This window comes from Manis pentadactyla, chromosome 12, assembly GCF_030020395.1.
Source record: "Manis pentadactyla isolate mManPen7 chromosome 12, mManPen7.hap1, whole genome shotgun sequence".
Taxonomy (NCBI): Eukaryota; Metazoa; Chordata; class Mammalia; order Pholidota; family Manidae; genus Manis; species Manis pentadactyla.
The window spans coordinates 109,208,560-109,224,865 of NC_080030.1; the positions used below are offsets into that span (position 1 = coordinate 109,208,560).

Here is a 16,306-nt window from a genome sequence, read left to right on the forward strand (position 1 = left end):
TGTGACTTCTCTGGTGAAGACACTGCCACATTGTGAGATGCTCTGCAGAGAAGCTCACGTGGCAAGAAACCAAGGCAGGCTTCTGCCCACCAGCTCATGAAGCCACAAAATTTTGGGGCAATTTGTTACACAGAAATCAATAGACAGCTAATACACACTTAAAATATACACAGCCAACATGTCATAAACCACCTATAATGATGTTGAAAATGCAGTAAATATTCTGCCTGAACAAGCAAGATGTCCTAAGGAAGAAAAAAATATGAAAAAACCAAAACTACTTAGTTCTTTGTCAAATGGTGGGACCGAGTATCCAGAGTCACATATCACGCATTGCCCTGTAGCTGCAATGTCTACCTTTTGCATCATTTCTTTATTCAACTGAATAATAGCTGACTCTTAAGTATTAGCAAGTTTTAGTATTAGTAGTAGTATTATTATTTCCATAGACTTATATTGGAATAAGTAAATCTTTAGGTTTGTGACATTAGTGACTGTTTGACAAGCCAAAAACGTTTACTAGATGTAAATTAACTACAAAACACAAAAGATTACTGGAAATGAAATTATTTTCTCCCTCAACTGAATCTTACAGAACTTGCCACTACGTTTGCAGACCACAGAGTTATTTGAGCCTATGTGCTTCAAAAGACTACAACTTCACCCTTATTACAAACAATAATTATCACTCAAAACTCAAGTTAGAGTCTAGGATGGGACCTCCACAAATCATTTTTACAAGATAAAGCAGGTCCGGGCCCTGGAACATTCATTCAAATCTTTCACTCAGTAAAGAACTGGCATTTATCATGTGCTAGGTACTGAGATGTGAAAATAAAAAAGACGTAGCTTAACTCTGAGTTCAGATTATGCCACAGATCCAGTAGCAATTCTCTGTAACTAAGGAGCCATCAATCCACTTACCAACATCATCATTCAGCCAGCATGTCTCTACCTTTGCTTCAGAACAATGTTCAATTGCCATATGCTTTGCTGAAATCTTTAGGTTTGTGACATTAGTGACTGTTTGACAAGCCAAAAACGTTTAGTAGATGTAAATTAATTACAAAACACAAAAGATTACTGGAAATGAAATTATTTTCTCTGGAAATTAAATTCAACTCAAGTAACGCATGAGCACAAACAATATGCCAAAGCCAGAAATACAGAACTTAGTGAGATATGATCCCTGCTCTCCAGAGCTCTTAATTTTGAAAGAGGTAAACTACATATACCTTGGCATTCTTCCAACCTACCAGAACAGTAATCTCATAAAAGTGAGACATCCTACATTTCATCTTCTTACTCCTATATATCCTGCTGTAAAATTAAAATATGTGTTTCTCCCTTGTTGTATATACGTTCCAAATACTTACAGACTTATGCCTCTACTTCACTGACTCTTGGCCAATATGAATATATTTAGCTTCTTTTCTTTTAAAGCAATTCCTCAATATTAAGTCATCTTTTTGGTGACTTTATTTAAATTCTCTATTTCCATATTAAATTACTGAATCCAAATGATTTAATTAAAACGCTGTTCCAGACACGAACTCAGTCTCTGTGGGAAACACCACCCTCCCTGATGATGTGACGCTTCTGTGTGAAGTTCAAAACACTGGTTTTTATTTACCTTTAAATTTTGGGGGTTACACTTTTACATTGTAAATTTATATTTGCTCTAACACATTTAATAGTATGTATTTTGCACTTCTCACATCAAATGAAAATTTAGAGATGGTACATATTCTGAAACAACTTTAACTAGCAAATACTATAAAGTCAGGTTTCTTAATAGGAAGTGAAGCATTAAAAAAAAACTATTCATTGACCAAAACCGTAACTCTACTCTTAAACTCACCAAAAAATAATTTTGCAAATGTCCCATCATGCTCGTTTTAACACCATATTCATATTTGACATGCTTTATGTCTCTGTATCTACTGCAGAATATGTCCACAAAGCAAGCTGAGCTTAAATCTTCTGCTCCTGAAAATACTTAGGCAAAACCAGGATGGCATGGCCCAGACAGGAGGGCTCATGACCAGTGAGGACAGCGGCGTCCCAGCTCAGACCCCTGCCGGCCCAGAGTGTCTGGCCCCGTTCGAGCTCCTGAAGGAGTGGAGGCATCAGCGTGAGCAAAAGAGACTCGAGTGTGACCCCAGTCCAGAAGCCGCTCAAAACACACTCTCAACAGTGCTGCGCTGTGGGTGAGGCAGTAACTGGTGGTGGCTTCCTTAGTAAGGAAAAATGTTCATTCATGGAAGAACTTTCAACCTGCTGCTCACAAACTTTTAGTACTCAAAAAACAAACAAACTCCCTAGCCTGATATTTAGGGCCTTCCTCAATCTTTCCAGTCTTACTCAAACCACCCTATCCAGCTTATCCACGTTCAAGCTGGATAGAACTACACCCTTCCTGGGAAAACTCAAGTGCATCCTCACCTAAGAAGCTTTACATCCAACACTCCCTGGGCTGTTCTTACCACTCAAATCTCTACTTAAATTCTCCTCATCTTTCCAAGTCCAGCCAAACTGCTTCTGAAGCTTTCCCATGCCCCCCACTCAGAACCCCCTCCATTTCATGTGTGCGTCTCACCCAGCCGTGATCACAGCCCTTCTCATCTGTCTTACGGTACAAACTGTGTGTGTGTCGTATTTCTTCTCCTGGACGACAGCCCTGTGGGAGGTTTTGGAGACAGCTGTACTGGTAATGTCCCCATCCCTCCATGCTTTAAACAAGGAAGTAATAAATGTTTATTGTGGACCGTGTATTGAAACACATAATACAAGTTACCTGATCAGTATTCTTACTGATACTTGTGAGGAAATGTTCGCTCAGTACCTGTGTGTACCGGAGTACTAGTCCTATACCAAAATGCATCACAAGCTGCTCTCTCAAGTTCACGGTCTAGGAGATGACCAAGGACACCCGAGTGACTCACTATGATCCTAACAGGTAAATGCCTAAGAGGTAAACACACACAAGAGCAGCCAACAAGCAGGCATGGAGCTGAGGGTCAGTCTGCATCCGTGCGGGTCTGGACAGACAGGCATGAGCAGCACATGCAGAGATGGGGTAATAAGGCCACTGAGACAGTAAACCTCTGCACATACAGGGAACAACCAATAGTTCAACAGGACAGTGGAAGTGAAAGATCACAGGCATAAAGATCAATGCTAATGGCAGTTGGAGCTGCATCTGGTAAGACCTTGAATGCCGAATGAGGAACCAGAGCTTAAGTGTGTAAACGGGGAGCAACTATTTCAGAGTTCTTGAGCACAAGCTCCTCATTCAGAAGGTGTAGAGCAGACCGAAGGGAAAGAGGCTGCTGGCGAGGAGACGGGAGGCCAGGGTCCTTCTGCAGGAGGCGCGATGAAGGCCGGACCAGGGCAGACAGGAGGCCAGGGCTCTTCTGCAGGAGGCGCGATGGCTGGACCAGGGCAGACGGGAGGCCAGGGCCCTTCTGCAGGAGGCGCGATGAAGGCCAGACCAGGGCAGGGCTCTAGGCTGCGGATGAACGGACGGAAGAGGGACTGTGGGGGGAAACTGGCAGCACTAGGCAAATTCTGCAAGTGGGGTACAGGGACGGCAGGGGCAGAAGGTGGTGGGGCCACAACAGAAGACACCAAGCCAGCAGCAAGTCTGGGTGGGAAAAAACTGAGTCCTGGGCATACTGAGTTTTGGCGCCAGTGGTGTTCAGGTGGGGACACCACACATAACATGTTTATCTGTGCTACTTAACTGAAATACAGTTATATGCAGTATTATATTGGTTTCAGGCAAACAACTTAGTAATTCATCAATTATACACACTATTAAGAGCTCACCATGATAAATCAGCCTAGTTACCATTTTATTTAGAAAATACAAAATTTTATGAAGAGTTGAAATTAATCTTCAATAAAAGATTCTGATCTATGATTCAAACATGATAGTAACTTCAAAAACAATTCACATGGGCTAAATTAAGTATATAGCAAATTAAAATCTGTAACCATTTATGAAGGAGGTTTTGATCTAGAACAGCCTCACATACCCAAGAACTGCCTAAGAACATGAAGCATGGGTGACAGTAAGGTGGACAGACAGGTGGCGATCTTGAGACCCTCACAGTGTGAAAGGAGGCGGCACAATGCATGGCTGTGCTCACGACCACTTGGTGACCACTGGCCTCCAATGCCAAGGCAAGGACAGTCAAGCTGGGTGACCAGGCTTGACTGACATGGCAGCGAGGGGCTCCACCTGGACCCCTGTGTGTGCACTCCTTTCTGTAGTAGACACTTCTCAGTAAAACTGAGTCAACCTAGATCGCCCAATCCCTAGTATCTCCCAAAGCCTAAGACATAAATGATCATGAAACCACTTTTGTAGGGGGTGTGGGGTCAAAACAACACTTTCAGTTAGAAACTTGTGGGTATCCCAGCTATTCAGTACCCCTATATTCATAAGAACAAGAAAAAAAACATCAACTTATCAAATAACAACAATGCAAGGATGAAGAGCATTAGGCATGGATGAATGTTTGTATGTGTACTGAATAAAAAAGTAAAAGCAAACGCCTGAACTGTGGCTAATTAGCCCAATTCGTATATTCTACCTGTTAGATTTATTCACTTATTTATTATTAATACTGAAACAACATTCTATTTACTGGGTGCAATGTCATTATTGCAATTTAGCTCTTAAAGGAAAAAATGAGAACTTTAATTATCAATGTTTTTACTAATGATGAGCAATAATACAAAAAAAAAATGGACAGAAAGGTACTTGCTTCACATACAATTATCTGATTAAGGCTATGCCAACCATTTCTTGAAAAAACACACTGACATTTCATGGCTATGCATGAACATAATGGAAAAAACATACACCGAAAGCTAATCATGTACCTTTTGAATGCTTATGGGGTGATTATTTCCTTCTTTTTTACTTGTGTGCATTTTTCAAAATTTTATCTAATGTTTATCATAATTGCACCAAAAGGAAAAATATTTTTTTAATGAGAGAGAAAAAACACATACTGATCACTTTAAAAGAAACGTACTTACCAGATCTCTGTGAAGCACCCAATTTGCATGGAGGTAATGGATACCATCAAGAATCTGGTAAAGTAATGATTTAACCATAGATCTTGGTAACTGCATGGGCTTTTTATTTGCTTTTGATGCACGGTGAAACTTAATAATATGCTAAAAATCAAAAAATATACAACATTATAATAATATATAGTCTTTGCTAATATCTATGTCAATAAAACACAGTCAAGTCTGCGATAAATTCTCTACTTTTAAAATTACTTATTAAAGGACGATAATGACACAAATAAAAATAATTTGAATAATAAGGCCAACTAAAACTAAATCTATCCCAGGGACAGTGACTGTGGGGTATGGGGGTGGGGGCTCGATAATATGGGTGAATGTAGCAACCACACTGTTTTTTTCATGTGAAACCTTCTTAAGAGTATATATCAATAACACCTTAATTTTTGAAATCGTATTAAAAAAAATCTAAGGGTGATTCTACCAGTGTTAAATATGGACACAATGACTAGATTTACTAGAACCACTAAGGTGTCCATTAAACAGGATACAAAGGAACACAGTATTGATATTTAAAAGCCTGCCTATAAGAATACTAGTGTATTCTCTACTGACAGAATGAAAGGTCTTTCAGAAGATGAAAAAACTGTCAACCTTATGGTTTTATGAAAAGTTTGCACTAGTCTATAAAAAGGTGCATTTGTGTAACATCACTGACTGGGTCTTTGAAGACTGGAGAGCATTCTAGCACAGAATGAAATTAGCATATAGTCCTGGAAGTTAATATTAAATAAGAAATCACAAGAAAGGAGGGAGAGAAAAAAGGGGACTTCAATCCTACACTGAGATGAATACAACTGGATCTCCAGATTCAAATTTTTATGTTCATACTTTATATGGTGGGTTAGAAAAACATTGTAATATAAGGGAAGAAATGTTTGCTACCTCCCACCCCCACCCCCAGCTCTACCCCACCCCTGCCAAAATGGGCACTGGGGGCCATTCAAAACCCTCTTAAACAACACTGGTGAAGTTGTCGACAATGTTCCACTAGCTTTAAAATGGCCAAATGGTGTGAAAAATTATTAAGCTATTTATACAGCTATCTCATTTTTTATAAACTGTTTAACAACATGCATTTTAAGAAATAATAGAAATTAGGGTTTATACTGTAGCAGCAATGTCCATAAGAAATATGATAGGAGCCACACACATGTAACTTTCAACTTTACACAGTCACATTGAAAAGAAAAGGTAAAATTGATATATTTTAATTACACCCAATAAATTTAAACACTATCATTTCAACATGTAATCAATATAAGAAATATTGAGATATTTTACATGTTTTCATACTAAAGTCTTCAAAAGTCAGCATGTATTTTATATTCACAGCACATCTCAGTTCAGACCAGTGACATTTCAAGTGCTCAATAGGCCATGTGGCTGCTGGCCACATATTAACACGGTTCTTCAGGGCCTGAGGAGTCCGCTGACCACATGTTCTTTCATCGCATCACTGATGGTCAAAGCGAAGTACATACATTATCAAGTAAACCTTGGCAGAAATACAGGCAATAAAGAAATGGGGAAAGTACAGTTTTTATGAATATCCATGAAAAGAATACAGAAGTACACACTGGAGGTTCTTGTCAATATCTGCTATAATAGCATAAACTTTGAAAGTTACTTCAAAACCTTTGAGTCTTTTAAAGTTATTCCTAAATAGATTTGTAATTTGTATTGATGACAAACCACACCATATTGCATCAAAATTTAATTATCCCAAATTTGAACCTACTGCCAGGTTTCAATATTTTTACTTTAAGCAACTTCTTGAATAAAAATGTTTAAATGCCCTGATCCCAAACTTTAACGTCTGGAATTAGAATTTCTGCCTTCTTTTATACAGCGATAAAATGTCCCTAATATTTGTAAAACCACACATATACTTCTATTTTGTGGAATTGGTTTTAAATGGCAAAGTGCTGCAAGAGACTAACCTTAACCCAGAGAAACTCTTCCCAAGTCCCTACCTGGTTAAATGAGCCCCTGCTGAGCACCACAGAAGTAATGTTCCCTATGCACACTAGCAAACTGCCATAAGTCACCTGCATAAAATTAGTCTCCTGTTTATTAACATATTAAAAAGTGAAATTTCTGAATATCACAAATACTATCTTCTCACTGAAGTAAGATGGTAATATTTATTGCTCAAATTCCCTTAAGCCTGCATTTACATTTATGAGATTTGTTTTGAACTCTGCTCAACAGAGCAAGTTTCCTTCCTGGCACACAAGCAGTAGGCGGTACGTGCATTTACCTCTCCAGAAAACAGTCCTCAAGTGACATGAGTTCAGACTTACCCACAGATCATGCTCCGCATAATCGAACAGCAGCCACACCTTCCTGTCGCTGTGAGAAAGGAACACCTTCTGCAACGCGATCACGTTAGGGTGCTTCAATTCCCGCAAAAGCTGAATGCAAGAGGAACAGATGGGTCACTATACTGTTAGCATGGAGGAAAGTAAGAATTTCCTGGAATGTCAAACGAAATTTTTGAAAGTGTAGACAACCTAGATATGCAAAATAAAATTTTAAAAAAATGCCACTACTCACAGACAGCCTGTCAACATCTTGGTGCATGTTTTCTGATTCTTTTCCTATGTGTATGTGTGTTTTGAAAATGGGCTCATTTTAAATGGTAAACAAAAGGAATACTGTATCACTAAATAATTAAATACATTTTGGTATGTGCGCATCTATTTTACCAGAGAGAGAGCTTCATGGGGGCAGGAATCGTGCCAGTACCATCCACAGCCACCTCGGCACAGCACATGCTCGATGAGGACATGACAAAAGACATGGCCTGCGGTTCCAGCTTGCTTAGAAGAGCAGTGAGTGTAAGGGCACAAGTCACTCATTGGAAGAGGTGTGGAGAAGAGGCACTTGTAGACAGAGAAAAGGAACAGGTGTTCACAAAACAGAGGCTTCAAGCTGGACTGATGATAAGACACAACGAGGGGCCACACCAGCAAGCGAAGACTTAGGACTTGGCAACGCGATACGTCTGATAGAACATTTAGCAACAACAACTTTAGCTTCCCAAGGTGAGGACCTTATAAATATGCCTACCTCATGCTATCCTTAACCAGGGTTCAGATTTAATAGGTAGGGAGAAACATACCCAATTTGATAACTACTTCAAATGCTTCCTAAATGTAAAACTCTGTGCATGTTACAATAAGGGAGAGGGAGTAAAGGCTTGTATTGGATACTCTCTACGTGTAAGATGAAGTCATATGAATGCTTTATCCTCATTTAACCCTTAAAACCCTGTGATGCATACAGACCCCGAGGTTCAGTGTAATAAAAATAGCTTGACCAAAATCAAACACCTCAAGAGAGAAGAGGTTGGATTTAGGTAATCTGCCTGGTTCCAAAGTCCATGCTTTTTCCTTTACAGCTAAAGCCCTGTCTTCAGTTCCCACAATGTAGTGGGGAAGACAGACAAACAGATCAATGAGACAGAGAAAAATTAATTGCCTACCCAATCAAATCACTTTAAATAAGTAAAGCACACCTCTTGAGTGTCTGTGCTGGAGTCACGTGAAAATCGTCTCAGCCCCTTCTCCGGAACCCTCCTAGACTATTTCCCAGCCACCCAATTCTTCACTGCTTTTGGCGACAGGCTTCCGAGGTCCGAGGTCCCGAGGTCCGGCTCTGTGCCTCGGCCCCGTGTCTGCACCTGTACCTTGACCGCCTTGCGCTCTACCAGCCATAACTCGGACATGACAGCTGAATATGATTCCCTGGGCTCCCCTCCAACCCAGGGGCCTTGGAACGCAGCTACGCGGTAGGAGCCAGGGTGTCGGGCAGCCCGGGCCCGCCTTGCACCTGTCACCACCTCGGGGTTCTACCTGTATCTCCTGCTGGGTCTAGGTGAGAAAAGGCGCTGGAGGGACATGACCAGGGAGACTCAACAGTGCTACTCGCTCGGTGAGGAGCGGGGTGGCTAGGTGGTGCTCAGCCACGGCTGCTTTCTCTGTTCCCACAGCCTCAGAAACGCTAAGCAATTCCGCTTCTTGCTTCAAATACAAATGCTACACATAATATGCTCCTGATTAATGACTGGGTCAGCTAAATGGCACTTCGGAGGGCGGCAGAGCCACACCCAGACAGGTTCCTGCTTTTGGCCACCGTAGGCCCCCAGGCCCGGGAGGAGGCAGGCCTGATGACCCCGCTCACCACGGTCGCCTTCAGGCACAGAACCTCGGGAGGAAGGCCCGCCCGAGGCACAGCGAGCGGCCGCCTCTCTCTTGCTGGCTCCCCAGAAATGAAGAACCTAGAGAGCTTGTCCTTATTGAAGTCTTTACCCAGAATATGTTCTCTTTGCTGCCCGCAGTGGAAGGGAAGGTGACGCACACCTTCCCATAAACCAGGCTGTTGAAATACCAAACACTGGCCCAGGCAGCCCCCTGACCCCTGGACGGCACAAGTCACAGGGAGTAATATTTAATCACAACCTCTAAAAATTTATGTTTTTTGTGACTACAGATTTTTGATCCCTTTACAATGAATGGACTTTAAATCCCATGTTTTAACGTTATTTTGAACAGGCAATACATTAAGTGGTTCTGTGAACTAAAGAACGGCTGAGCACCACACTGGAGACCACGAGAAAGGTCCAAGGCGTGAGCGCGGAACCTTCCAGTAACTTTGGGAGCCTCAAAAAGGCCGCCCTTGAAGACAAAAGCTTTCTGGCTCTCTAACAGCGAGTTAACCAAAACCAAGCGGAAGCCGAACGAAGTGCGTACCAGCACAGCTGCTCCCCTCTGCCAGCCAGACCCCTGCCCAAGGACGTAGGGAGGGGTCAGCAGGGTTCGCCCTTCCCCTGAACACCCTCTGGCCATGGCTGTTTTTGAGCGCAGCGAGCGTGGCCTCCTTTATGTAATGGATGTACCCCTCTGAAACTCTTTCTTGCCTGTCTAACTGAAGATACAAAAACCTATGTATGACTCGGGCTCCTTGAAACATTTCTTCTATCCATGGGAGTTTCCAGGCTTCTAAGTCCTTATGCTCAAATAAAACTCTGTCTTTATTCAAGGTGCCTTTAATGAATTTTTTGTCAACAGTTCAAAAATGAAAGTACACAGAAGGATATGCACTGAGGGGTCTCACCACCACACTGGCCCCCGTGATCCCAGTCTTGGCCTCCGAGACATAACAACTCTTACTAGCTACTTGTTGCCGCCCAGTGTTTCTTTGGCAGATAAAACTACACATTTTTATTTGCCTTTATTTACACAAGAGATAGCACTCTATCTTTTCTTTCTTTTTGGTTAACTTTAAAAATCTCTCCATATCAGTCCATATTCGTATACAGAAATCTTTCTTGTTCTAACAGTTGCATGGTTTCTCTAGGTGACCCTTTTTAAAGGGTGGTAGATATACAAGCATTAAGGACATTAACATTGACATGCACACAATAATCACCATTATCCTTTCTCCAGAACTTTCTCAGCACCTCAAACTCCAACTGTCCCACTGAACATCTTCCCTCCCCCATCCTGGCAGCCACTACTGTATGTTCTGTCCTGTGACTTTGCCTGTTCCAGGTAAGTCATATAAGGGGTATCATCCAACATATGTGTCTCACTTCTTTCACTTAACATGTCTTCAAGGGTCATCCATGTCACAGCACGTGTCAGAACTTGCCTCCTTTTTCAGGCTAAATAATATTCTGTTGGGCGTACACAGCGTATTTGCTTATCTACTCATCCCTTCCACCATTCCATGCACATTTGGCTTGATTCCACCTTTTGGCTTTAATTAACAATACTACCTTAAACAATGACATACAAACATCAGTTTGAGTCCTTACTTTCAATTCTTTTATACACCCAGAAGTGGAATTGCTGGATCCTATGGTAATCCTATGTTTAATTTTTTGAGGAGGGAAAAACAGAAAGTTTGCAACTGCATGCATTACTAGAAATTTTTCTCTAACCCCCAAATGTGCATTTTCTAGTTCTGGTCACTTTCCATTTCTGCACACCTGTTACACCTTCTCTGGCCTACAGATCTCTGGAAGTCACTAAATGTAAAGGCAGATGGAGGCAAAGAAACAACAAATTAATGCTGCCTGTGTCAATTCTGGTCCTTCCTCTAATGCATCTTTCACCCCACAGCCAAAGGGTATTTCAGAAACACAAACGGACCACTGCTGACAGGTCTGGGGAAGCTAAGCAGGAGATAAGGTGAACGCCAGGTCCTGAGGAGCCTGGTCAGCCAGGCACAAGGGTCAGCAGCAAGGCTCCCGAGCCAGCAGTGCAAGCATGCTGAGCAAGCAGTCAGTGGAGAAAGCAGCCTACACAGAAGGCACAATGCTTGGACTATATTCTGTGTGTGTCTCACAGTCAGGTCACAAAACAAGCGAGTTTAGGGTGATGGAAGACTCTCAGACTTAGTTTCATTCAATCATCTGTACTTCATGTGTATTTACATTTGTGTATTTTTATGTGGCTTTAACTACTTACAACTGCCTCCCATATCAGATCACAAGCTTTTGAGGACAATGACAATTTTTTATTTATCTCTGTATCCCCAGGGACTAATGCGATATGGGCTCACAGAAGGAGGTCTTCGGTGATCTCATTCAGCTTGTGGCTTTAAATGTCACCCATACACACACACATCAACTCCCCAGTGTTTATCTCTGGCCCACACAGCTTCCCAGACCGCCAGCTACGTGTACCCAGCTGCCTCACCTCTACGTTTCACATAAGGTGAAATGCCTAAAAGCCAAAAGCAAGGCCGTGACCTCTACCCCGACTATTCTCCCCCCATCTCAGTCAATAGCGACTTCAGCACTACAGCACCTCAGACAAAAAAGCCCTCATCTGCTTCAGCTCAATTCCCAATACGGCCCCGCCAGCGGGTCTCCGGCCCACCTGAAAACCGCAGCCTCCCTCCACACCGTCCCTGCACCACAGGCCCCACCACTGTCAAGCACGCGGGACCTCTATCCTGACCGGTGAATCCAAAGAGCTCAGAACACCAAAAGCTTTCAGTACCCGCCTTCAGGAAAAAAGTCCACACTTCAATGGAAACAAATGCATTCAATAAAAAAAAAATACATCCTTTCAGGTTACCTGATTCTGAGTCTATAGAAGCTATTTTACAACCCTGCACCTTTATAGGTAAAACTGACAATAATGCAGAATTATCCTTGGCTATATGCACGCAAATTCTGTCCAGTCCAGTAGAGTTCATGGACTTCCTTCTTCCAATATGAAAGAAGCTAATTTCACCTCAATTTGTACATCATCTTAATATTCCTCATCTATAAATGAATTCTGTTCTTAGGATTCTCTCTGAATGGGTTATAATATCTACATGGTTCCTTCACTTAATAAGTTAAATAAAATCTTTAAAATGAGTTCATTTTGTATCTAAAGCAGTCATAATTTCACTTTTTGAAAATTATCCTTTAATATTCATTTTACAGAAATATCTCACTTGTACTAACATGCAGCTGCTATAGTCTTTATCCTACTGTGTCTGTTCATACTTCCACATTAAACAATATTAATTGGTTTGATTACTGCTTCAAGGCCACCCTCTCCCCCCACCTCCCACTGCCCCCAGAGGTTAGGTAATATATAATCTATATACCACATTACCTTTCTAAAATTAAAAAAAATTTTGAAATCAAAACACATCAGTTCCTAAGATTTCACTTAAGGAATTTTGGACCTAGATACTGTTACCTATTTTATCTCGTCTATTGTCTGTCTGCCTCCATGAACATACAAGTTCCACAAAGACTGAGGGCTTTTTATTGGTTTTACATCCCCAGTGTTAAGTTACCTAGTACACAGATAAGCACTCAATAAATATTTATCAAAAGAATGAAATCTACTAAACTTGCCCGGTTCATACACACAAAATAAACCAGGAAGCAGCTTAGAATACTGTAAACTTTGCTATCCATTCAAAAAGTGTTTTGAATGTTTTTGTTTTAACAAATTAAGTAGACTATGTCTTTAAGAGTTATTCTAAGGATACTAACTTTGCACAAGCTACATTCACTTTAGGTTTAAAAAGGAACAGCTCTCACAACTAGCACCTGCTCTACTAGCAGTGGGGTGGCTTTATGTCCCAGCTCAGGGAGAGAGATCTGATCCAGAATAGAACCCAAAAAGCAAAAGGGTGCGCTGAGGTACTATGAGGGTATTTCCTGAAAAGGCTGTGAATGTAATAAATGCTATGAATCCCTGAATAAAAGGTTACCTAGGAAAAGGGGACACAGGCACAGGGCATATACCCAAGGAACTGACACAGAGATTGATGGAATCTGGCTAGGTAATTTACTAATAAAATGCGAGGCCCTAAACAAATGGCACACAAAAGCATCTTCTCTACCTCTATTTACTGAAACAAAAAAGTAAATTTATCTGCTGCTGTTTACTGAAGAAACAAATGAACAAAAACAGCAAACAACATAAACGTCTAATATGAAAATTGACTAAGTAAATTATGGTCTATTCATATATTGTACCTCAAATATATATCCCAAGAATTTTTATATACATGAGAAAAGACCTATGTTATAACGTTATAATACTCAAAGGTATATATTCAAAAGTTGTAAAACATAAAATATGCTTATAAAACAAAATGTATTAAAACAACAAAACAATTAAAACAAAAGACATTAAAACAATAAAATAAAATAAAACAAAAATATGCATGGTGCGGTTATGTGACTCTTTTTTCTATTTTTCTATATTACAAGTTTTCTACAGTGAGCATTATTTACAATTCACACGCACTCACACGCACGCAGCCCTCTCCCCAAGGCCCACCTGCTGAGGTGAGGCACCATCACACTGTCACAGCCTCTCTTATGGCCGGTCTGAAAAGGGACACACAGGATGAAGGAAAGGGTCACGCCTGCATTTTCTTTAATTCCTGGCAATATCAGATTTTACCAGGGGGCTTCATTCTTATCACAAAAATACTTGTTCAACATGACATCACGCAACTACAAATAAGCTCTAACTGCACCTACACAAGGAAAAAGGACACAAGCTTCCTGAGACACGAAGTGACGGCATCTCATGTGCCAGACACTCGCAGACAGTAGCAGAGCCTCGTGTAGAACACGCCAGGACGCACCGAGCCTTGATTCGGTCACCCTCGAGGGCATGTAGGCAACTCTGAAAGCACCCACTTTACACGGTCCTAAACATTTGACAATCTAAGTTACAATTCCAGACCTTTTCTCTAAAGCACTATTTAGAATCCTGACTCAATTTGGAAAGCCTACTGCTACCTACCCTAACCCACTCGCACTTGATTCACACATCTTTCTCCCCCCTTAATCCCCACCTCTCTTCTCCATCTCTCTGGTGCCCCCATGGGTTCCAGGTTCATTTTTCAGGGTATCTGAAATGGAAAGGGTCCTCCTGTACTTCAACAACTTGCTTATCTCAGAGTAAACCCAGTTTTCAGTTCTTATTTGATCTAAGTCACAAATGGACCACGGACATTCCCCTTGGTGAGAATGGCTTTGTTTTAGGAAGCACCGAGTGTATCATTTTTTAATGTTACTCCACACACACACAAATAAGATAAATGAAGCAGTGTATTTTATGGCAAATAGGAGATTCACCAAACTCCAAAATGCCCCAGTATTCCTAAAGTGGAATTCAAGAATTCGCGTCTTGCAGGCTGACGCTCACGCCCGTGGCAGGCGGCTCTGGAGATGATCTTTACAAGCACACAGACGCATTATAACCGTCCAGCAGGTGGCGCTCATACTCTGACATGGGGTCTATGAAACAATAACGGCCCTGGTCCAGGCGGCCCTAATTTTTGTGCTTTATTTTACTTCAGTGGCACTGCTCGGGTTCCAGTGGTCAGCTCCGGGGAGGTCAATGCCCCCACTGCCACCCAGTAGGAGTGACAGTGAGGCAACAGACATAATGCAAAAAGTACAGGTTTTAGAATTCAGAGACCTGAGTTCTAACTTAGTAGCTGAATGGCACAAAGCAAGCTACTTAACCCCTCTGGGCCTCATGGAAGAATAAAAGCACCTACTGCCAAACAGTTTCAGTATGGATAAAATGGATGTAAGTACATTATATAACAATGCTTAGATAAGCACTTGACAAATTACAGTACTACTTTTATTACAGCTACTACTCTCTGCAAGAATGTTACGAGGACTAAATGACAAATGTATGCAGAAGGTCTGGCACACTAAGTTCTCGATAAACAAGGACTGTCACTGTTGCACGCAAGTGACAAAGGCTAGCCACTCCAGGTGGTCGGGACACTGGGGCGATGGCTGTGGGGGGAATGCCTGCTTTCTGTACCAGTGCCGAAACAATCCTTTGGTAGGTTCTACAGTAATACTAAGCTACCGGAGAGTTACTTCCCTTCCCACTTTGTAATATGGGTTCTTTCTGTCTCCGACTTCAAGTACTACACTTGGTCTGAGATACTGGAAACCTAGTGAGGTCTGTAACAGTAAGGTTTACATCGCTTCCATGATGATAGCGTATATGTTCTCTGTAAAGTGTGGTTATTTAATCTTTTCTGTAACATATTCCATGTGAGAAAATTGTATACACTTCTTAATTTACTTTGATTAGGCAAACAATCTGAAAATGTCAGCTTTCCCAAAAGATTTTTCCAAAATCTTAAATTGCTTCCAAGTTAAAATTCCTAAATAGAACACTCAAAACCACCTTTTCACATGAAAAGATGAGAAGAGCAACTAGAGCTCTTTTGGGAAATAAAAACATCAAAGGATCTGAGAGAGAGACACACAGGGACGCCGAGTGTGTGGCCGCAGAAGGAAGGTCCTCCTCCCGGGAAAGGGGACCATCGCGGAGCCAAGTTCCCTTCCTCTCAGACGGCGAACAGCTGACAATTCCAAGTGTTGAGAGCAGCACCTGTGGACCCGCCAACCTCTACCACAGGTGGGCAGGAGCCTAGAAAGAGCAGGCTCTCCCCTGAAACTACAAACTCCATGAGGACAGGCACACCTGTCTTGTTCACTCTAGTTTATGTGTGGAGAACAAAGCCAGTCATGCGGTGGGCACTCCATAAACACTTTTTGAATTAAACTTGAAGCAGAAACACAACCAGACTGCAACAAAGTCGGTCTGGCCTTGAGAGTTCCTGGTGAGAGGCCACCTATGAAGGGAGGGGCACTGAGGACTCAGAGAGGTGGTTTTACATTATT

The 16,306-nt window shown here is 41.7% G+C and overlaps 1 protein-coding gene across 5 annotated transcripts in view; it reads right to left on the reverse strand.

Moving 5' to 3' along the window:
- The window catches only part of CDK19 (cyclin dependent kinase 19), a 108,545-nt gene that overhangs the window by 34,661 nt on the left and 57,578 nt on the right, over window positions 1-16,306 (reverse strand). For 4 of the 5 annotated variants that reach the window (XM_036902967.2, XM_036902968.2, XM_036902971.2 and 1 more), the window contains 2 exons: window positions 7,413-7,523; window positions 5,053-5,193 (listed from right to left, as the gene is read on the reverse strand). The exons of the other annotated variant lie outside the window; for it this stretch is intronic. In XM_036902967.2, coding sequence (XP_036758862.2) covers window positions 5,053-5,193; window positions 7,413-7,523 — 252 coding nt within the window. The remainder of the gene's footprint in view (window positions 1-5,052; window positions 5,194-7,412; window positions 7,524-16,306) is intronic. 5 annotated transcript variants of the gene reach the window in all.